This window comes from Euprymna scolopes, chromosome 6 (genome assembly GCF_053919585.1).
Source record: "Euprymna scolopes isolate OS-2025 chromosome 6, ASM5391958v1, whole genome shotgun sequence".
In the NCBI taxonomy this organism is placed as follows: Eukaryota; Metazoa; Mollusca; class Cephalopoda; order Sepiida; family Sepiolidae; genus Euprymna; species Euprymna scolopes.
Window position 1 is genome coordinate 46448904 of NC_136487.1, and position 23964 is coordinate 46472867.

Sequence of the window (23964 nt, forward strand, 5' to 3'; positions counted from 1 at the left end):
GTAGATTATACATCAGGGAATGTTCTGGAAACAGCTCTTCCAAAATTCCCTTCAATCTTTTCTCTGTATATGCAATCACTTCACCCTGTTAAAAGAATATTAAAATAATAGTAAAGCTTTAGTTAACATAAAAGCATTATAACCATCTTGATGGTTTCACGAGCAGTACAGTAACTGTTGTATTAAATGTTGGAGGTTTTATTGTCACTGTAGTATTACACAGAAGACTTTTTGATTTTCATAGATTAACCATTGTTCCCTTTGCCGACAGAAACAATCCTTCATCTCTCTGAAGTAGTTAATGACATCTACTTGTAAAAATGTTTGTAGTGGTGATATAGCAGTCATGAGATGGTTATCATCCTTCTCTTTGGCTGGGAATAAATTAAAAAGAATAACAACTGCTCATCTTTTTCTGAAGTAATTGGTAACGTCTAATTGCAAAGGATGTTGTAGTGGATATGTGGCAGACATAAAGATTTTGATATTTTCTTGTTCTTGGTGAATAATTAAAAAGAACAACAAATAACTCCATTAATTGCTCTGAAATTTTACTAATTCTCACGATAATTTGCAGCAAGTACAGGGTGACCCCCCCCTCCCCCCCAAAAAAAATAAAGCTAAATGGAGGCCATCTAGGACATATGCTGTAGAACAAAAAAAAAAAAAAAAGGCCAAAGACCCTAGTGTTTTGATGTGATGTTTTGAATATAATAAACTAGTTATGACCAAAGTTTTATTTCATTCGGACAAAACACAAAGAAACGAGGCCTAATTAGAGTTGGGCCCGTTTTTTTTTTGTGGGGGGGAGTCACTCTGTATAACGATATGAACTATATTTTCCACTTCTAAATCTAGTAGAGTGGATTAGGACTCCATGTCCGATCACTTCGACTTCTACTTCCCAGAGGCAGAAATTCAAGTTTCCTTACCACTCATTTCTCCCTGTAGTATAACTACTAATATACGTTAGCCTAACTCTAAACTTTTCACTTCTTATGGAATTTTCCATTTTTTACTCAATTTTAACCTTATGTGGAAATTTCCGATTTTAACTTTATTTTTCTGCGAGCAATATGTTCTACGAATCTAAAATAATTATCCAACTTATAGAATTTGACATGCTTATTCGGCATTAAATAACACATTTATATGTTGTAGAAAAAATTAAAACCAAAATCTTTGCCACTTCTCATTTTGGACTTCCTGTTCATGGCATCATATCCTGCGTAGTCCTAATTGCAAACTTTAAACTTCTAATGGAATTTTCCACATTTTTACATAATTTTAACCCTATGTGAAAATTTCCGATTTTAACTATATTTTTACATACACACCTTGAAATATTGCTACACTCTGTATTTTATGTTCATCATTTCTTGATAGATTTTACATTTTTTTATTTTTTTTATTTACTTAAATTTATTGAAAGCGTGTTGATCATTGTTCTAAACCTCACCGGTGACATGCTTTTTTCGAATGAAGATAGATAACTTGTATTTTTTGGATTGTTTAGAATCTTATTCTAATTTTAGTTATGGTTTTCACACTGTTTCGACCTTTATAACCATTGACCTTCTTTAGGTGCATATTTTTTTTGACTTTAGAATCTTTGTCAAACTGTAATTTCTGCCTCCTTTTTTCCAACTCTTTACACTTATTGATCTAGTGGTCTCCATCAATTTATTTTTATACTGCACTGTAATACAGCTTCCTATTCCGATAGGTTCTTTCCAAGAACTGCAACTTATAAAAGTATCCTCCTGCTGACAGTTTTCCTACCACTTATAGCTTTGGTCTTTTCGAGACTAAGGACAGTAATCATCTCCTGTCTTTGCGGCAATCATCTTTCGTTCTTGTTAGCTTGTTACATAAAGTGGCTTCACCCCTTATCTGGAATGATTTTCATGAAAATAAAAACTCAGAAACCTATGCATACCTTTGCATTGAACTGTTTATTTAATCCTCATATCCACATTGACGTGTGGCACATTGATTAAAAGTGTTTATTCTCAGCGATAATCTTCTGAAAGCTGATAGTTCAATCCTTACTCCAGATAATAACTAAGAATAACACTTTTACCTGATCACGGCTGACAGGATGAGAATAATCTACCTTCATAGATAAAATAAGTTTGTTTTTTTTTACATGGGAATCACCACTTATGAAGGCCTGAAGGCCACTCGAGGGTAAGGATTAATGATAGTGAGGTGCTCAGCGAGTCAATAGTGTAGTGATTGTTAATGGTGGAAATTGGGTAGAATTTTACTATTTAAGGGGACTATTCAACAATAACTTGTTTACATTGGAGTTGAAAATGGCCATATTGTAGTCAGCTGGAAATCAGTCCCACGATATAGTTCCACGGGCTGGAAGTTCATGGGATTTGCTTTTAGTTATAGGTACAGATAGAGAGTATAAGAAATTGTTGACAGTGGTTGTAGCTAGATGAGTGTTTGTTGTGAATGTTTTGTAGGGGAGGAGTTATTATGGATTGCTCAGTTTAACTCTGAAATTCTGGAGTTAAAAAAGATGCATCTGAAGAAGTTTGGAGGTTACATTGGTGTAAATGTTGTGAAAATAACCAAGATGAGAATAGTAATCGAAATAATTAACTTTTCCCTTTGATTCGTTAAATCTGTGACTTATTGATTGTTTCTTTTAAATCTATTTTTTGTTCTAATTATCTTTTTTCTTCTTTCAGAAAGCTTCTTGGAAGGAGGCTGGAAGAATGTGTGGGTGGTTTTACACCGAGATAGCAATTTGGTATTCTATAAAAGGCAGGGTGATTCCGAGCCAAAAGGGAGCATTTTTCTGAAAGTAAGTCTTCGATAATTTGGTAACATTTTCTTTTGTATGTAAATATGTATATAAGAAATACATATAAAACAATTGCATATACTTATTTACATAAACGATCACTGTTTATAGAAAGATAAATAATGAATGCACTAGAGACTTAGAAACATTTCTCTCTCTCTCTCTCTCTCTCTCTCTCTCTCTCTCTCTCTCTCTCTCTCATGTATATATTTATTTAGAAAAATCTGACAATTTTTTAGTATGTGCTTTTATTTCAGAATCGTAGAATTCATAATACCTTGAAATATGTATCCACTCAAGTTAATATCAAAACACTATAAATAATATGTATAACTATAACCCTAACACCCCCTCTGTCCGAGGGCCTGGCCGCATCCGTCGCTATCCTGGTTCACTGGAGTATACTGGTGATGTACTTCTGGCCGTGTTCGTCGCTCCCAGCTCACAGGACCATAGATGCAACCCAGCAGGGCTACATTCTTACTTGTCTAGTGGTGGACCCCTCAAGAGTGACCAGACTCTCACTGGTCACTAGAAAATATCTTTCTGCTGCTCAGGGCACGCGAAATGTGCATGACCCTAAGTCCGTGTGGCAACATTGTTGATTTCGGCCGTCACTCTGGCTTCGTGCTGCATCCAGTCTGTCTCCTTCATCATCTGGCGTCATGGCATACCTGAAATAAACTGCATCTTCATTCAGGCCGGCAATTGAGAAAGAAAGAAAGAAAAACTCTGGGACATTTTTATATAACGAAACAAAATAATTATTCATAAATCGTTTTAAACTTGTTTATAGTAGAGTTCTTTGATCCAAGCTTCATGATGAAGGTTAAGTTCCTCTAATTAATTTCCCAGCTAAGAACAAGAGCTTTCAACTTAGCTCTTATGAGGGTCCCCCCCCCCAGGCGGGATGAGAGCGATGTGGACGCCACGAATGCCAGCCAGTAAAAGGGCTCTAACTCTAAAAACCCAATGGTTTTTATCAAAATCAGTAATTCCCCTTCCACCTTTCTGGAGTTATTCTTTCTTTTCTCTTCCCTTTCTCTCTTTCTCTTTGTTCCCTATTAATCTTATTCTTTTTCTTCTCTCATAAACTCCTTTCTCTATCCCCTTATTTTATATTCTTTTCATTTCCTCTTTTCTTGTGAACGCCTTCTTCGTCTTTCGTGACCATATCTCTCCCTAGGTTCAATTTTATTTATTTATCTTTGTCCAACTTATCACTGGCTTGGTGGCTTGGTAGTTAAATACAACAGGTGGACCGAAATGACAACATCTCACAGACACCAAAGCAGACCTTTTGAACCCAAGTCATTGTACCTGTCTCATTCAATTAGTAGTTCCAATTCATTTTTTTCTTTTTTTTACCAAATCCAACTAGAAAAACAATCTCTTGTTCCACGAATCCTATTATCAGATTTTATATTTTCTTTTCATTGAAAAAGATACTATTTCTTTCTGGTGGACAGAAATCTCATAAACATCTGTTTTTCCTTGACCAAGTGTCAGCATGGCCCCCCCCCTCAACAATACCTCATCCTCTCCCATCTTCTCTTCCTCTATTTGAAAAGCAAGATCATCTGGTGTCGCCAGGGATCTCGTCATATAACTAATGTCTCTGACTTTTTGAGATAAGGATTGATCATTTGTATTAAAATTTAAAAATGATTTTAACCTTATTTTTACGCACACACCTTGAAATATTGGTACACTCTGTATTCTATGTTCATCATTTTTTGATAGATTTAACATTTTTTTTTTTTTTTTTCAAATAGTTTTCATATCATATTTTATCTATATAAAAGCCAAGTACGTCTAAGGATGGAATACTGTTGCCATATCTGGGCAGGAGCTGCTAAAAACAGCCTATCCTGCCTTGACAGAGTACAAAATAGACTTCGTGGCTTAGTGGGGGATGCCCTTTTCTCTACCCTGCAACCTCTCTCCCACAGAAGAGACGTTGCGAGCCTGTCCTTGTTTTATCGTTATTTCCATGGCAGATGCTCGTCTGAACTCCAATCTCTGGTCCCCCCTCGCCAATCTTTCATGAAAAACACCCGTCTAGCTGAATCCACTGTGAAAAATTTCCCCCACTCTATATCTGTGCCTAAATCAAAACGCGGATTCCATGAACAAAGCTTCTTTCTTAGAACTGCACACCTGTGGAACTCTGTTCCGTCTGCCTGCTTCCCTCCTGACTACAACTTGGATGTCTTCAAGTCCAATGTTAACAAATTCCTAATGAACCGCCCCCTTAAGTAAACATTTCAGCAAATCTCCTCACTAGCATAATGTACTTGCAATAACCCTGATCCCCGAGTGGCTTCCGGGCCTTGATAAGTGGTGATCACTATGTAAAAAAAAAAAAAAAATGCATATTTCTGAAAATTAAATGGTTAAAAAAAAAAAACTTGATAAAACTTTGAATTTTCTGTCGTTTTTATTAAGAATTTTTCTGTAACTTTAACATAACAGGTGGGACTGTATAGTTATTGAAGTGAAGCACTACCAAATCTGGTCAGTACTTGAATGGGTGGCAAAACACAATAGAAAAAGTAGAGTATTTGTTGGTAAAGTAATTTTTAAAAAATTTGTTTATCACTTCCTTTAATAGGAAATTTATAAAAGTGTTGGGATTGAAAATCTTTTGAAAAAAACAAACTTTTTGGCATTCAATGGAAAGAAAATATATTGAATAGAAAGATAAATACAATAAGCAGTGTGGTTATATGTCAATCCAACTACCAAGATTACATAACTTGTGTATAATGCAGAGAGAAATTCTCTCGTTTTTATAGTAAGTGGAAAAGTTGTTATCTGTAAGATGGGCAGCACAACACAGAAAAAGAGGTTTGAATATATATTGAAACTGGAAGTATTTGAACATTTTATTAGAGAACCTTTCCAATCCTGTCCAGGAGCAAGAAACTGGTGACAGATGCACCAGCAATACTACATACATGGGAAAACTGTAGCCTTGTAGAGATATAGGATACTCTCAGGTGTGAGTAGCCTTCTAGCACGGTAGAGAGATCCCATCTTCCTAGCAGCAGCCATGGCAATTGCCTCGATGTACTTATTCCAATGTTAACCCTAGGAGCTTGATAGAAGTACTTTTAGGCAGTGTATCATTAGCCATAGCAATCAGTGGTTGAGAAAGTTTCTTGTAATTATTAAAGGAAATAAACTAAGTCTTGGCAGCATTGAACATTACCAACCAGTTACGACCCCATTCCACTACAGATTGGAGGTGTTCTTCTAGAGTTTTAGAAATTTCCTTAGATATTTGTTCATTTATTTTTGAGTTCGAATATAACTTAATAAAAATTAAATTAATTTTTTGCCAAAAATTTTGATAAAATTTAATCAATTCACAGTAGAAATTTCATGTGATAATTATCCCCCACTGTTTGTATAAAACCCTTTTCAGACTCATGTTTATTATTATACTAAAACTGAATCGATCAACCTTTATTTCTTTAAGGCATTTTTCTATATGCTTTAATGACTCTGAATATACGCTAAACTATTATTTAGTTCTAGGATTGAGTTATGGTTGAAAAAGAATTTTATTTTAATTGTTCTAATTAGCCATAATTTATAATTAAATGAACTAAATAAAATAATCAGAATATAAATATATGGTGCTCAGAGCTTAGAGCAGGCATGCAAAGTGGTTCTCATTGATTCTTGGAAATGCTGAGTACGTAAAGGAGTTTAAAGACTAAAATATTTTTTTTAATTAATGTTGATACACACAATATCAAAAAAAAAAAAATGTTGAAAATTAAATAAATTGGGGAAAGTTATCCGGATGTAATAAAAGAAATAATTTTGTAGCCTGTAATTATTCTACTGTTGCAATTTTGCTTTTTTTCTTTGTTTTATGTTTAAAAAAAAAGTTTGTTTTTTTTCAGACGATTCACACAAGGCTTTAAAAGATGTAGACCTTTAGCAACAAATCCAGAACATCGGGTCAGATACTCTAACCATCTTTGCTGGTTTGGACATCTTGAAAGAAGCTAGGGCTAGATCTAAGACTAGACAGCAGAAAGAAAGCTGGGTATCCTAAAAAGAAATATAAAGAACCCATCAGACAAAACTGTAAATAGTAGCAAATAGACACAGTCAGTCCTTCCAATTGTAATCCTTGGGAAACTTAGCATTAGGGCAGTCAGACAGTGTTGAATCTTTTGTTAAAGAGAACATGAACAAAAATCTAAATAGTTAGTGAAATAATAATTGGCAATGTGGCAACTATTAATCTCAATTCATTTCATCTTTGGCCTTTCTCTGGTTTTTGTGCAAAAATCCGAAATTAAAACAGATTTAATTGATAAAAATAAAAGTAATCTCATTTAAAAAAATAAATAAATAAAAAAACAAACTACTATGGTTTCCATAGCAACTTGAATTCAGTATGAACAGATTATGTGCTCAGCTGCTTCCTTAAGACAAATGACCCAGAGTTTAAATGGATTACATATTCATGCATGACAATAATTGTTGATTACGGTTCAAGGTTTTGTTTTGATTAAGATTTTATTCAGACAGTAACACCTAAAATTATTAATAAACTTAGAAATTATGTTCATTACAAAGAACAATATAATTAAAGAGAAACAACAACAACAACAACCATTTACATATTAATACAATAGCGTGTGTGTTATTTTGTGTGTCACGCTTACATTTTTTTCTTCCGAGTGATTGTCGTTTGTTATGACCTTCCATTTCTTGTAATAAATAATTTTACCAAGAATTCTTTATAAGGTTTGGTTACAGTTTCAATTATAGCTTAAGAAAGTCAAGTTCTTCATAAGTTTCGGTTTCAATTCAAGCTGATGCACCCAAGTCATATGGGTATATTTTTTTATTTTTGAAATCACAACTTTATAATATATAAGACTTGATAGAAAATTGACCATAAAAATATATATGAACTCTGCATAAATTAAAATATCATATTTAAGCGTATTTTACAACCAGGCTATGCCAGGCGTCCCTGCTAGTTCAGTATGAACAAATTATGTGCTCAACTGCTTCCTTAAGACAAATGACTCACACTTTGAAAGGATTACATATTTATACATGACAATAACTGTTGATTTCGTTTAAAGATTTTGTTTTGTTTTTAAGATTTTATTCAGCACAGAAAGTTATTTGTCATCATCATGACGGGCTCATTGCCCAGACCAATGTGACTCTTCCTCTCCAGAGTTTCCTGTCTTCCATCAGCTGCCTTAGATCTTCAGGTTCACAGTTGGCATCATGTGCTATTGGCTATATGTACGTGGATCTAGGTTGTCCTTTTCTTGCGTGTCCATGTCGTGGAGTCCATAGCAATACATCACTCACCAATTCATGCTTGCTCCTCAGACAATGACCAGCAAATCGTAGGCGTTTTTCTCTGATGGTATTAGATATGGCAGGTAGGTTGCCATAAAGTTGCTGCTTCGTGGGATGATTTTGCCAAGATATACTTAATACTGTTCGTAGCATACAGATGTATGTGCCGTCTAGTTTTCTTTCCAATCTTTTAGTGAGTGTGCAGGTTGTAGTATCGTAAACAATTTAAAAAATGCTGCGAAGAGAATATCGATCCTGTTAATAAAAACTAAAAGCAAAAAAAAAAATATATTTTCAAATTTAGTTGTATGTCGATTGCATCTTTTGTTAGACAGAATCATCTTGTATGAGTAAAACATTTTTTTTCATTGCTTCAAAACTGCTGCGAAGAGCATACCGATCCTGGTAATAAAAAATATTTGAATCTCCGCAAATGCCAACCTTATGTCATAGCTCGTGCGGAAGTTACAACAGTATAGGATTAGCTCAACAGGCTATACCGTCGGATGAAAGAAACCCTCACTTCAAACCTAAATCGTGGCAGAACGAGGATATAGTCTATGGTAATCATGTAGGACCACTCATGACGGAAGACTGATGTAGAACCTGAACTGGCTAATGGGCCCTAGTAACATCATGGGGGAGCAGCATGACAGTTATGCGCCTTGGTGGAAGAACTAAAGAATCAGTCAATGGCAGGGCATAAAAGATGCTGAGTGGAAGAATCATTAAAAGATCAACGGTCAGGTTCAACTAGTCTAATCGAGAAACTACTAAATTATTTGTGAACTTAGAAATTGTTCTTTACAAAGAACAATATAATTAAACAGGAAAAAAAAAACAAAAAAAAACATGAGTCTGAATGTTATTTGCAAAAAAAAAAAAAAAGTTTTGATTTTGAACTGGAATTTTAAATTTATTCATTTCTCTTCACATGTTATTCTTCATTCCAGGAAGTATCGAAATGGTTTGCTGTTGGCCAATATACAAACGGTATGCCTGAGCGTCCAGATATTCCTCCCTCTTCGAGAGTTGAATTATTGTTAGCCATTCCTGTGAAACCAAGTAGCAAAGCAAAGGTCATTTGGTTCATGTTTCCGAATGACAAGGAATTGAAGTAAGTAAATTCAATAAAAAATTTTTTTTAAAATGTAAAAGTTGCAAGAAAAAAGAAATTCAATTGGATTTGCAACAGTTGTCACAAATTGGTTATTGATCATCATTTTTGACCAGAAATCAATAAGATTTTATTACGAGTTGCTTTTTACTCAAAATATTGGAAGATCCAAAACAAGATGTCTACAAACAGGTTCTTCTTTGTTATTGCAGTGAAATTCAAAAACTTGAAATATTGAATTTCATGTGAAATCAATGGTATATCTACTTAATTGTCATGTTGCAGCAATGAAAATATCAAAAAATTACAAAATCAATAAGGTAGAAAATTAATTATTAAATAAAATAGCTTTGGAAGAAATTAGCAATTTTAACTTAGATAATAACTGAATTAGTGTGTGTGTGTGTGGGGGGGGTAATTCATTTTTGAAAACTGTCAAAAACTTAGATCAATTCAAACTATGAGTTATTTCTTTCGTGTTTACGGCACATGTGACAAAAAAAACATGATTAAATCATTTTTCTGTTGAATCATGGAAATACGTGTTTTATATAATATTCCTGAAATATTTAACTAATTTTGACATAATAATTAGGTAGATTATATTGCTTATTGTTGAAATTGACGAAAAAAGTAGGTAGTTTCATGTTTTTTAATGAAATATCAACTTTTCAGCTGTCGGATTTCACTACAATAATGAAGAACCTATAGGCATCATCCTTGTTGATTATTGTTTTGCAAGGTGTAGTGTTCATAGATTGTGCACCATCTGAAAGTTCTTTCTTTATGATATTCTTTTTATGGCCACAATGGAATGTTTTACTCTGATTTGACAACTTGAACATTCATATTACTTGGATTATTCAGACTACTATTCTCATTTTGAGTATTATTTTCACAATGTTTTGGTCAATGTAACCTCTAACCTTCTTTAGGTGTATCTTGTCGAACCTGAAAATTTTTCTGTGGCATAGTGGAAAAAATACTTGGTAAAATTCAGTCGTAAGTTAAACTTTTCTTGAGGTTGAATTACTTAGGACTTCTACCCAGTCATGGCTGAAGGAACGAAGCATACTACCCTCATAGATTAAATAAAGGGGTCTGTTCAAAATTCTGTGCAGATTCTAGAGTTTAATAAGATACACCCAAAGAAGATTATAGATTACATTGGCCGAAACGTTGTGAAAATAACACTCAAGATGAGCACAGTAGTTTGAAGAATCCAAATAATGCAAATAATGAATCCTCACCTCAAAAATTCAGACACATAACTTGAACATTGACAAATGGACAAAAGCATCACTTTACGGAGCATACATAGGATGTTATGTGTTGTATTGAAGGGGGAGGGGAGAGGAATACTCAACCAAAAAACGTCTATGCAAACACCTTCCTCCTATCTCAGCTTTGCTAAAAGAGAAAAGGTTTCAGTTTTCTGATCACTTATAGAGAAGTAAATCAGAAGTTATGATTGATATCTTCCTGTAGAATCTGTCGTGGAGGAAAAAGATTGGTTGGAAGACCTCATGACTCTATGTTGATCAACTCTTACAAAACTGAATGCCTCATCCTGTTGGTGGGGGCCACAAATCTGCCGATGCAAATGCTGATGCAGAGAGCCCCTCCACCCCGAAAACAGACCCAACTGTTTGCTTTGGGTGACGACTCGTGATTCTGTAGACTGGGATCCTTATGAATAGGAATTCATTCACTTTGGCTAGACTGAAGCTTGTAGAGGCTCAATCTGATTAATCAAGTGGTCACGTGTTATTGTATCTATAAGTTCATCCCAACCGTATTTTACCATATTCTTAAAAAAAAATCAAACTTTTTTTTTCTCCAAATGGATAATAGAAGGTAATGGCTAAGAGTCACAAAGAAAACAAGAAAGATTACCAATGCTAAAGAATAGGGTCTTAAGTGAAGAGACTTTTTTTTTTTTTTATAGAAATTGCTCCAGACAAGGCCTGAAGCCACTTGATGTAAGGAGCTAAAAAATACTACTTCAAGGTCAAAAACTTACTAATAAGTGTTAGATAGAAAACAGAAATTCTTCCCTCTTTGTCAGAAACATCACTCATAGAATGCAAGGACTAAAGAACAAAATAAGAGAAGCAAGAGTTATGTGGCTGCTGAAAATAAACCCAAGATCCACTTTCTGTATTGTTTGTGTTTAGTTGGAAAAATGGTTGTCCTGATTGCATGTTGTTTGGTAGAAAGATTATGTATCATTCTATTATCTCTGAAAATAAAACATCACTATTTGTTTTAGACTAGAGTTGTGATCTTATTTGAAAGGAAAAAGCACTGATCAGATCCACATGATTGACACTAATGCTAGTATTGGAATTAAGCCCCAGATTTGGACAAAAACAATGAACAGATAATCACAACCTATGCAGTAAATGCACCCAAATCTTGGGAACTGTGAGAGAATCAAATGCTGCAAGTGTATGGAGTACTATTGTCATTTTTAGGCTGGTGAATCTCTGTTCCATTTGAGGGTTCTTAAGGTGCAAAAACATATCTAATTTGATTGTCTCCACCCTTTCTTCTTCTTCTCTACAACCTCTCTTCTCACAGACGTTATGTTGTTAGTCTCAGTCTTTTCTATAAATACTATTTTGGCATATGTTGTTCAAAATTGTCTTATTTATTCCCTGCTTTCGTTGTTCCAGCTCATTTGACTCGTTGGTCTCCTTCCATTCATTGTTTTAATGGATGGATGACTGAGTTCCTTAACCTCTGGAATTGTGAGGGTGCTGCATCATTTCATGCAGCATGTTTTGGGCAAGAATAGCATGCTGGCGTCCATCCCTTTCCCGGCTTCAGAGCACCTGATATTATCAAATGGTCACCCATTTTTGTACTGACCAGGCTCAATGTGGCTTAACTTTGGTGATCTAACGTGAACTGGTGTGTCAACTTAATTATACTGTTTTGATACGTCACTGTATTACAGTTTCGTATTCCAGTAGTTTCTTTGCAAGAACTGCAGACTTATGGAATTATCTTCTGCTAACTGGTTTTTTTTTTTTTTTTTACATAGGCATCACCACATTATCAAGGCCAAGAGGCCACTCAAGGATAAGGGTTAAAGAGTGTACAGTAGAAATTGGACATTATAGTAATCATTAGTAATGAAAATTTGGTAAAGTTGATAACTTACATGGAACGGCTCATCAAGAACTTATTTATGTTAGACTTGAAGACAACCATATTGTAGTCAGCCGGAAAGCAGGAAAACGGAAGACAATTCCACAGGCGTGCAGTTCTAAGAAAAAAGCTTTGTTCATGGAATCTACGTTTAGGTTTAAGCACAGATAAAGAGTGGGGGGAATTATTGATAATGTTTACAGATAGACGAGTGTTTCTTGTGAAAATTTGGCAAGGGGGGGACCATAGATTGAAGCTCAGTTGAACACTTTCCATGAAAATAACGATACATCAGAGACAAACTCGCAACATCTCTTCTGTGAGATAAAGGTTGCAAGGAAGAGAAAAGGACATCTCCTATGAGGCTACGAAGTCTATTTTGAACTCTATCAAGGCAGGCCAAGTCCTTTCTAGCAGCTCCTGCCCAGATGTGGCAACAGTATTCCATCCTTGGACGTACCTGGCTCTTATATAGATAGAGAATAGCATCAGCAGTGAGATATCTACCGGATCGATAGAAAGATCCCACCACTTTTCCAGCGGCCTTGGCAACAGATTTGATGTACGTGTTCCATTTAAGATCAGGAGTAATGGTCAAGCCAAGAAGTTTGTCAAAACTTGAGGCTTCCTGAAGACGAGAGCCATTCATTTCAATTGATGTCAGATGTGGATCAGAATGTTGATGATGTAAAGAGAGAAGCTTGGTTTTAGATGCATTAAAAGTAACCAGCCATTCTTTACCCCATTGTACTACGTGCTCAAGATCAGAGGAGAGAGAATTGGAGAGAACTTGGTCATTTACTGTCTTAGATGTGCTACCATAAATGGTAGTGTCGTCAGCATAGATGTCTACAAATGATGTAAGGATGTGATTTGGAAGATCATTAATGTAGATCAGGAAAAGAGTTGGGCCCAAGATGGACCCCTGAGGGACACCGGCATTAATACTGTGAGCTTCTGATTTTTGCCCCTCAACTACTACTCTTATGAACCTATCAGAAAGAAATGATTTAATAATTGAGAAGACATTTCCAGCAATGAAGTAAACCTTTATGCCATACCCTATCAAAGGCCTTAGATATGTCAAGAGCAATTGCCCTAGAAAGGTTGCCTCCGTCGAGAGATTTGCTAATCCTATGAGATATAACTGTAAGCACATCTGCTGTAGATCTAGCAGAATGGAAACCATATTGAGTGTCACTAAGAAGGTTATTTTTGTTGAGATGGTTGATTACTTCTGTATTTAACAGATTCCAGCAACTTACTCATGACGCACAGGAGACTTATTGGCCTGTACTGAGAGGGGGATGAGCGATCACCTGAATTCTTAAATACAGGGCATACTGATGAAATTTTCCATGGAGATGGGAAACTATTCTCCTTAAGACAACGTTTAAACAGTTTTGTAAGTATGGGCGCTAGTTCAGGTTGAAGTTTTTTGAGTACTATAATTGGAATACCGTCAGGGCCAGTTGCTTTACTGGAATCAAGGTTTTTGATTAGCTTCTCTGTTTAACTGATAGTTGTGATAATTCAGGTCAGAGAGGCTCTGAGAGTAATAGCAATCAAATCATATTCCATACAGCTCTCAAATTTACTATCTTGTGTAATTTAAGGTAATAGCGAGGGCAGAATCTGGAATTAAATCATTAAATTCTTAGAAACTGGTATAATCATTAATAATGAAGCAATGGTGATTTTAATTTGAAATATATTTTATCGACTTAAGTACTGGAACTCCATTTTGTTAACTAAGATTTGTTTCTAGTAAGACCATCCCCACTGTAGGCTTAAGTTTATTTTATTTTATCCAACCTCTACATTACACGTAGCATCACTAAAATCTACGCAACAGCTCGTTCAACTCTGGATCTCTCCTATGGCTTATAACCAACTCACCAGCTATATTTATTTCTTATGAACTTCGCTCACTCTAAGAGCAATCCCATATCAATCATATTGTTTTTCTTTGATTTTCCTTTACTGTTTGTTTTTTGCAAAAATTTTTTTTTTAATTAAAAATCTTTGACTAAATTTCTTTTTTTTTTTCTTTTTTAATCCTAGTGACTGGATGACTGCCATTGTCAGTGTGGTGAGTGATCTTTTTTCTTTTTATAATTTTATTAGAATGTATCAAAAAGTAATCCGCTGTGATGACGTCTTGAAAAGAGACCATTGAAGGGAATCAGTTGGAAAAATCTGAGACGCATTCTTAAACTGATTGCTGTATAAATATTTGCAGATATTAAGTTTAATTATAAACGCTTTTGCAGGAGTGCTGCAATATAGCATAAAATAACCTAAAAAGGATTATATGTCATAAAACAAATGTCCATAAAGAAAGATTTTTTTTTTTTTTTTTTATTTGTAGTTGCCACCAGCGCCTCGTAAATCTGAAGCTCCTCCTGTTGTACCACAAGCACAATCTACGGCATATGCTCCAATGCCATACGCAGGTGCTTCAGCACCTCCAGCTTATGCGAACGGTAAGGCATCTTGATAAACTAGGTTTTTTTTGTTTGTTTTTCGAATGCCTTTTTGAGTCTGAAGTTATTTTTCTGGGGTCAAACATGGAATAAAAATAAAGCCTTTTCCAACTCCTCTCGGTCAATATTGTACTCAAAATATTTTTAAAAAAATTTGTTTAAAGATTTTCAATTTCTGTAAAAGAAAATTAAATTGGTACCTCCTAAAGAAACAAACATCTGGAAACAATTGCTAAATATTTGTGCAAGAAAAATAATATCGCAAAATATAGAACTATTTGTTATATTATTAAAATGAAAGCTACCATAGAATTTAAAAAGAAATATATAATAATTAATTAATGTAACAGCGTGCAGACATGTGTATGGCAGCTGATGCAAATAACCAAGCCGGGTGCAAGGTGACATCATGGCAAGAAAGAAGGAAAATAATTATAAAAAGAAGAGCATGTGGGAAAACTGGAATCACATCAGAGAAGGACAGAGATAGATGTGTTATGCACGGTGGCCCAAGGCGACAGGAAAAGACCTAAACTAAATGTCTGGCCCCACTCATGTCTGTAAATAAATGTTGGTTGTTTCACTAAGCAAAAAAAGAAGTCAAGTTATTTTTTGTCCTGGTTTATTTTCAAGGATGTCTACACGTTTAAATATGTGTAACGTTACATTAATAATATCTCCTTTTTCACAACCAATATGTAAATTAACCTTGCAAGTGGTATTGCTTATACATAAACAATTTATGAAAAAAAAATAGTATGTTTATTGTATAAAGTTAAATTAACTTAAAATAGTACCTATTTGTGAGAAATAGGTCCAACTTTTGCATTTATTCATTTAGATGTGTGTATATATATATATTGTCAATGTTTGTCATTTTACCATTTTGTAAAATTAAATTTATATTCTTGTAGCACCCCCACCATACACACAGCCAGCCCCACCACCATCATATGCACAGCAGCCTGCAGCTTATCCTCAGCAGGCCGCTTATCCATATCCACAACAGCAGCCATATCCCCAACAACCCTATCCTCAACAGCCGGCAGGATACCCACGGCAGGCAGGATACCCACAACAACCTTATCCACAGCAGCCATATTATCCTCAACAGCGTAAGTACATCCTCTGTATAGATTACACTGCGTCACAAATACATTTTTTTTAATCCCATGAAAAAAATAGAAATCAATGAAGTGGTGATTCATTTTTATCCAACTTTTTTGTACCAGTAGTGACTCAGCACTTTTATTAATAAGTTATTTTTAAATTATTTGATTAGTCAATCACTTTCCGTTTCTCAACACCTTATTGGTTGTCTTTCCGTTTCTCAACACCTGATTGGTTGTCTTTCCGTTTCTCAACACCTGAATGGTTGTCTTTCCATGTCTCAACACCTGAATGGTTGTCTTTTTTGTTTGTTTGTTTGTTTGTTTTCTTAATGGTGTATTGATTAATCTCCTCATTTTTTTTTAAAATTATAATGCTGATTAACAAATATATTTTGCAGTTGGGTTTTTTTGGGTATTGCAGTGATAAAGTAATTCATACATTTTATAAACATCCTGAATGACTTGTAAAAAGTATGCCTTTTCTTGCACATAGATTTAAACTTTTCTATTTGTTTTTCTTTGATTTCTAATTAATCTTGTGTAGTTATTTATCTTGATGTTTCATTGGTTGGCCTTGGATGCTCTTTATATCTGTGTGGTTTAAAATTATACAAAGGAGGATTAGATGTTACCTACTCTAACGATAGAAAAGAAAATGAAAGGTTACCAGCATGTGAACAATTTTTGCATGTTGGACATTTGATTTTCAGCATAAAAAAGAACTTGTGTTAGATTTATTTTATAGGTGATAGTCATTTACATATGAGAACAATTATGTTAAGAAAAACAAATTGAGGAAGATGGGTATTTTTGACAGCGGAGATGTTCATTGTGGTGTTGTTGAAAAGAAGTTTTGTTAATTTCTTTATGGGATTACAATCTGCTTTTGATTGGTCATCTTTGCGTAGTCATTTTCCTACTACCCCATGATTGTCTATCCTCAAGTAGTCACTTTCCTACTACAGCACCTGATTGGTTCCAGTATTTTCACCCTGTTTATCTCTGCCATTTTGCTTAACCCCTGCCATTCTCAAACCAATGTTGACCAAAAATCTATAATAGAGCAATTGAATTTCGTCTCTTTCCTTGCATAGTTTTTGTTTTTCTTTCTTTTATTGAAAGAGCCATATCGTCGTCGTCCTGGCTTTGATCATCCTGATTACGAGCAGGGCTATCCTTGCAGACAGCCACTTAGTGATTACAGGCAAGGCTATCCATGCAGACAACCACCTAGTGATTACAGGCAGGGTTATTCTTGCAGACAGCCACCAAGTTATGGAATGCCACAACCATCATATCTACAGCAGTCTGGTGAGATTATCTTTGCACACAGGTTGTTTGAATATGTTCGTCAGCACAAGATTTTATGTATTTCGTCTTCCATAATTGAAGAATTGTTTGTTGTTGCTTCATTCTCACACTGTAGAGGAAAAGCATTATCAAATAAATGACAGGCATTTTATACAAATTGAAATTTATTTAAGAGTACATTTTGATAAACCAAGTAAGAAAATGTTAGTAAAGAAACAAAAAGGTTGTGTTTGCATTCCATGCAGTCACACGAGAGATTGAGTCAAATAGTAGCAATGATGGTCGTATATGCAAATGAATGTTGTCAGTAAGGACTGACTGACTGCTCGTCAATGCTATTATTTTTTGTTGTTGCTGCTGCTTTGTTCTTACGTTAGATGGGTTTCCACAGAACAAATTCTTTTCTGTAACATGGAAGGTAAGTTAATATTATAATGAACTAGAAGTGTACCTAATTAAAAAAAAAAAAAAATTTTTTATTGCATTTTCACCCCAGACAAGGCACAGTGCAACTTGGATGTAGGGGGCTACTATCTGAGACATAATAGCAGGGACACTATGTAGGGAGTTTAGCAGCAAGATGACTCTTTACATTACACTTGAATTTCTGCATGTCAATACAGTCGGGGGATACAGGAACCTGGAAGTGAATTCCAAAGTCTAGCAGTTCTAAGGAAGAAATATTAGAGTAGAAGGCTTTGTGGCATCTGGAGATCTCTATTATGTAGGGGTGGGATTTTGCTGCTTGTCGGGGTATTTATGTCGAGGGGGTACAAGGGCTTGTAGTTTGTGAGAGCATCTACCATTAAAATACTTGTAAAACAGGCAGAGGGATGCAACATTTCATCAATGGGACAGAAGCTGAAGCTTAGCTGACACTTCAGGACCAATTAGGTTAGCGATTCTCTTTTGAACTCTGTCCAAGAGTGAAAGACTAGTAGCAGATGCACGAGCCCAAATTTGTGACAACAATACTTCATACATTGTTGAATGGTGGCCTTGTAGAGGTACAGGATACTTTCAGGCATAAGTAACTTTCTAGCATGGTAAAGAGAGCCCACCTTCCTCGCAGCAGCTGCCCTCAATGTATCTGTTCCAACTCCTATTCCCTGTGAACATTAAGCTGAGGAGTTTGAACGAAGTACTTTCAGGTAATGTATATGGATAGGTTCATATTTTTGTATATTAAAATAAAAATTTGCAAAGTTGCAGTTTTCTTAACAACATAATTGAATTTTAATTATTTGTTGATTTTAATTTATTTTATTCATTTACTTTTTTTACTAAGATGTTATCACTTAGGATTAGATTTTTTAAGGGTAACCCAGCTATGCAAGTTGCATAGTTAAACTATCTAATCATATCGGACTTTTCACCTCACAGGGTTCCAATCTGCAACAAATGTTAGGTGGATGGTGAGACAACACCATGATTGGTGATTGGGCAGAATTTTACTATTTAAAAGGGTGGATCAACAAGAGATTGTCAGTTGGATAATGAACAATACAACGAGAGGATTTAAAGCAATGAGGACAATTCAACAAGTATTTGTAGAATTGGACTTCAAGACAACCATGTTGTAAACTTTATTGTTATCAAGAATGTTATTTTCAAATTGAATATGTTTCGTTTTTGTTTTCAGCTTATGCACAAGTACCCCCTCCACCTCCTGGTTATGCAGGTTATCCAGGACAGTACCCTCAGCAACAACCATATTACGGCGGGCAGGGTTCGACAATCATTGTCAAGGAGAAAAAAAGCAGTGGAATTGGTGGAATTGGTGAAGTAGCTTTAGGTAAGAATTGGTTTTGTCTTGTATTGAACTAGCAGTCTTGTTAGTTTTTGAACACGCTTCATATCTTAAAAAATATTTAATTGTAAGGCAATCACACAAACTTAAGTTTTCAAATTATTGGCCTATGATACTGTAGACTGTTCTCATCCCCACAAACCAGGATCACTGGGAGAGATTAGCTAGAAAGTGCAGGATAATAAATAGACTAGCTAATTAATTGAAATCCACAAACTAATGACATGATAGTTATTTGTTAACTTTTTGGGTAATTGAGGGGAGGAAGTCAAGATTGAGAATTCAGAAGGAAGTTTGGTTCTTATTTAGAATTCAACTTAATTAAAAAAAAAAAATACAAAAAAATCTTTATGATGTATGTATCTGTCACAGAACAAAGATTTCATGTTCCAAAAATCACGTAAGTTGATCAAGTAGTTTGTTTTTTGTTTTCGTTTTAACTAAAAAATTTTTTACAATTTTAGCAAATAAAGTTTTAATTATTTTAAATACAAAAAAATCTCTATAGTAGAATTAGATTTTAATGCATTCTAAAGCAAAATGACAGCTCTGTTCCCTTCTCACTGTCATAAAATTTCGTTTTAAGTAAAAAAAAAAAAAAAAATTTGATCAATTTTTTATTTTTGGAATATGACAGTTTTGTTATTGTTTTTTGTTTGTTTGTTTTTTTTTTTTTAATCAAGTCAAATTCTAAAGAACTGGAAATTTTGGTAACAAGCTGAGAATAAAAGCGGACATAACTAGTTTCTGATGGAAGTAAACTGAGAGTAACTGAAAAAGAACAGAGATCTAGGATTTCCGATCAAACGTGAATATATTCGAGGTGAACTGGGTGTTCAGCCAAAATGATGCAAGATGAGAGAGAAAGGCTAGAATTAATGATGCAGAAGAAAAAACATGGCACATGCAGCTGTGGTAAAGCAGTCGTTTGAGATATTGGCAAATTCCGCAACATCCAATTTATTCCTTTTTAGTATACAACAATATAAAGAAAGAAATATTTGTTTGAATTTCAATAAAAACTCACAGCACCTGTGCACCAGAAATTTCAGCTCCTATCCCTTAACCTCGTATAATTAGTGTTAATGGAATTGGATACTTATGCAGAATAAGGATCGTGCTATTGTCAGAATTTGGGGGGGGGGGGCATTGTATGTAAAATACTTAAAAGTACTGAAATGCTAAGCCAATAAAACTTCAGCAGCTGATGTCATTTAAGAAAACATTTATTTACTATCATTGGTTTATCATTAAAAAAACATTTAATATTTATTTTGATTCAAACAAAATATCAATTAAAAAGAAAAAAATCAGAAATTTTTTTGCTATCAGCTTGGAATTAAAAAAAATATTCATGAAACTTAGCTTATAATAAGTGTTTATTTTCTTGATTTGAATTTTCTTCAAGTTTCGTCAAAATTATTGAATAATTATTGTATTTTCTTCAGAATAACAAGAATATTTTCATTTTTCAATTAATTTTTCATTGAATTATCTTCATAATAAAAGAAATGTATTTTGTAATAAAAGAAATTGTTTTATTGAAAAAATGAAAAAAAAAAAAATCGCAAAACTTTCATTTGGCATTTTTCAACCCATAAAAGTTCTTATTCTGCATAAGTATCTTAAATTGTTTAACCATCTATACGTATTTTACTAATTATTATGTTCTTTAATTATTAAAATCATAAATAATTTGAACATTTAAATGTTACTATCTAGTAAGAGAAATTATTTTAAAAGGTAATCAGTTGAGAAATTAATCAAAAAAAATTTAAATAAAATATTTTACTTGTTTGAAATTTATAAGATAAATATATTTCGGAGCCAAACTCCATCCTCAGTATAAATTTCGAACAAGTAAAATATTTGTTTATTTTCCTAATATTACGTTGTGATTTGGCTTTCAAGCGCACTTGATGCATATTTTATTCAAATTAAATCAACATTTCTGTATGGAATTCACACTCTTGAAAAAACAATTTATTTTGCTTTATTTACTTGTTTGTGGCTTATTTGCATTAAAAAAAAAGGAAAATGTTTAATAAGTTAATAGTTTAATATTTTAAGTTAGCATAAATATAGATTCTGAGCACAGTAGCCATTTTTATTTATTTATTTGCGAACTGTTATCCTCATCTTCATAGTTGTTTGCCAACTATTCCTCTGACCTTCGTCAACTATGAAGATAAGGATAACAGTCTACAAAAAAATAAATATACAAATTACTCATCTCAAAGGATTCCAATAATAAAACAATAACCATTTCGTTTCACTTATAAAAATGACTAAAAATGGCTACTTTGCTTAGAATCGATACTTATGCTGATTTAAAAAAAAGTTATGACTTGTGTTATTTATTTCTAATGCAAATAGGTCACAAATATACCGAAATGTTATTAACAATATTCCCAACTCTGTTTCCTTAAAAATAATTTATGTTGATAATAGTTAAGATTGCCATTTGAGTTTATATTCATTTTCTTTTACAATTTTGGCTTGAAAAAGTTTTTCTGTTTCAGGTTTTAGCTGAAACATGTATGCACATGTGTAGCTAGAAAAAAATGGATAGAAATGATTAGATTAACACAATATAATAAAATTATCAAAACATTTCCATAGTTATTATTCACTTATTTTTCTTTGACATTTTTTTGTATGTGTTTGTAATTCTATTTTGCAGGTGTGGCTGGTGGCGCTCTTCTTGCCCATGGTGCTACTAGTATGATGGGAGGCTGGGGAGGTGGTGGCTGGGGAGGTGGTGGCTGGGGATGTGGACGTTGGGGGAGCTGGAGTTCTCTTAGTAGCTTAAGCAGTTTTGGTAGCTGTGGCAGCTTCAGCAGTTGGGGCAGCTTCGATTAAATAATTGACACTTCTCCCCACCTATATTTCATCTGGCCACCCACTGACCCAGCAAAACAGGTAGTTCCGCCTTCTCCATATCTTTTTTTTTTTTTGTTCCCTTCCAAAGTCGGTAACGTTTTTATCTTAAACATGCAAAATTAAAATCTAACACAAGGAAACATTTCACTCTGATGACAGAAAAAAAAAAAAACGATTTGAAACTTTTTTTAAAGAATTTTTTCATATGACAAAAAAATTGCTATTGAACTTTTTCATATGACAAAAAAAAAATTAATTGCTATTAAAAACAAATTATAACAAAAAATTATTTAAAAGATAAAAATATGCTTATAAGAACAAGAAAATTTTTTTTTTTTAAACCTTTAATTGTATTTAATTGTTTTTAAGTGATAGAATGGTGTCTTTATATTTGTTTTGATTAAAATATTTTTGTAGGGGGTCTTTTGGTTTGAGGAAATTTTAATTAATGTTAAGCTTATCCAAATGTCACAGCACCCCCCCCCCCCCCCCCCGCTCAAACAATATTATGAAACTCTTGTATTTTTAGTAGCACTCTTGCTACTCAGGTAATTGTCTCTCCATCTTAGACAGTATCCAAAAAAAAAGTCTTCAATCTAATAAGTTCTGCATTATCAACCAAGCTCCAACCCCTGTCCCATCGCCATAATGTTGCATCCCTGTGTCTGTTTTGCAAGCACTTTAATGGAATGTCCTCAGATGAATTCATTGCACCTGCACCCGCTCAATGTACATGCACCTGAAAAACCCATTTATTCTAATAGCTTCTTCCTAGAAGTCTTCTGCTAGACTTTAGAATTCCCTGTTTCCTGTTTCTCTAACTGTATTAACATGCAGATATTTAAATGTAATGTGAACAGACATCTTGCTTAAGTGAACAAGAGTATAAAAAAAAAAAAAAAAGAAAAAAAGAGATCATCTATTCTTGTTTCAAAGTGATTTATATGAAAAGCTCGCATCCAGGATTTTGAGATATAATCTCTATCTCTTCAGTTTTGCTGTCCCATTAAACAAACTCAGACTTTAAGATTTCCTCTCCAAATTTCAGATCTTCCTTATCTTTATTCAATAAATTATTTGATCATTAAAATTTTGATTAGTTCTGCTTCATTAAAAATCGAAAAGCTATGCTGTATGCTGTACCATTATTTTCAAAATCCAGAACTGCCTTAGATTTTCTTTTCAAATCTGCAGTATGTTTCGGAACTTGAGATGAGGATTGCTTATTTGTGGCAACCGAGATAATAGTAATCCAAATCTGCAATGGAAGAAGTAGTTCCTTTGTTGAGATTAAGTGGAAAAAAAAAAGAAGAAAATGGAAGTTATGATTTCAACGTGAAGATGGCTGAAGAGTCTCCTTACTAAAATAACGACAACAAAGGTAATAATGTTAAATAAATTAAACAATTGGAAAATGTTGATGGGTGATCTTGCTTGAAGAGAGAGAAACTCCTGATGTTAGGAAGGAGTTTCATTTTCAACACCTACCACCATTTTGTTTTAATGCATTTCTTTTACAAACGATTACTCATTTCAGCAAAGAAACAGGATTTTGTTCTTCTTGTTTCTCTCGTTTGTGAATTATAATTGATTTTTATCAAAGGGAATTTATCTCACAAACTCATCCACCTTAATTATGTAACAAGTTTTAGAACAAATTAAATTGTCAAATAATTATTTGATTTTTTTTTTTGAATTTGATTGTTTGCATTTTACCAAATATCAAACCAAATTTGATGTTTAAATCAGCAATTATAAAAAAAAAAAAAAAATTATTTGTGTCAAATAATCTTTTTTTAATCCAGTTTTTTTGTTTTATAGGTGTTGATTTAAAAATCAAATTTGGTGAACAGTGTTCACTATTTTAAAAACTAAAATCAAATTCCTATTTTTAAATAGCTAATAAAGACGGGTTAATT

The 23964-nt window shown here is 33.7% G+C and overlaps 1 protein-coding gene across 1 annotated transcript in view; it reads left to right on the forward strand.

Moving 5' to 3' along the window:
• LOC145277638 (uncharacterized) overlaps nt 1-23720 on the forward strand; it is a 92568-nt gene extending 68848 nt beyond the window's left edge. Inside the window, exons 4-10 of the mRNA XM_080129217.1 lie at nt 2706-2821; nt 9124-9287; nt 14508-14535; nt 14815-14929; nt 15844-16044; nt 18995-19147; nt 21846-23720. Coding sequence (XP_079985343.1) covers nt 2706-2821; nt 9124-9287; nt 14508-14535; nt 14815-14929; nt 15844-16044; nt 18995-19147; nt 21846-22024 — 956 coding nt within the window. The 3' untranslated portion in view covers nt 22025-23720. The remainder of the gene's footprint in view (nt 1-2705; nt 2822-9123; nt 9288-14507; nt 14536-14814; nt 14930-15843; nt 16045-18994; nt 19148-21845) is intronic.
• Nucleotides 23721-23964: the final 244 nt, after the last annotated feature.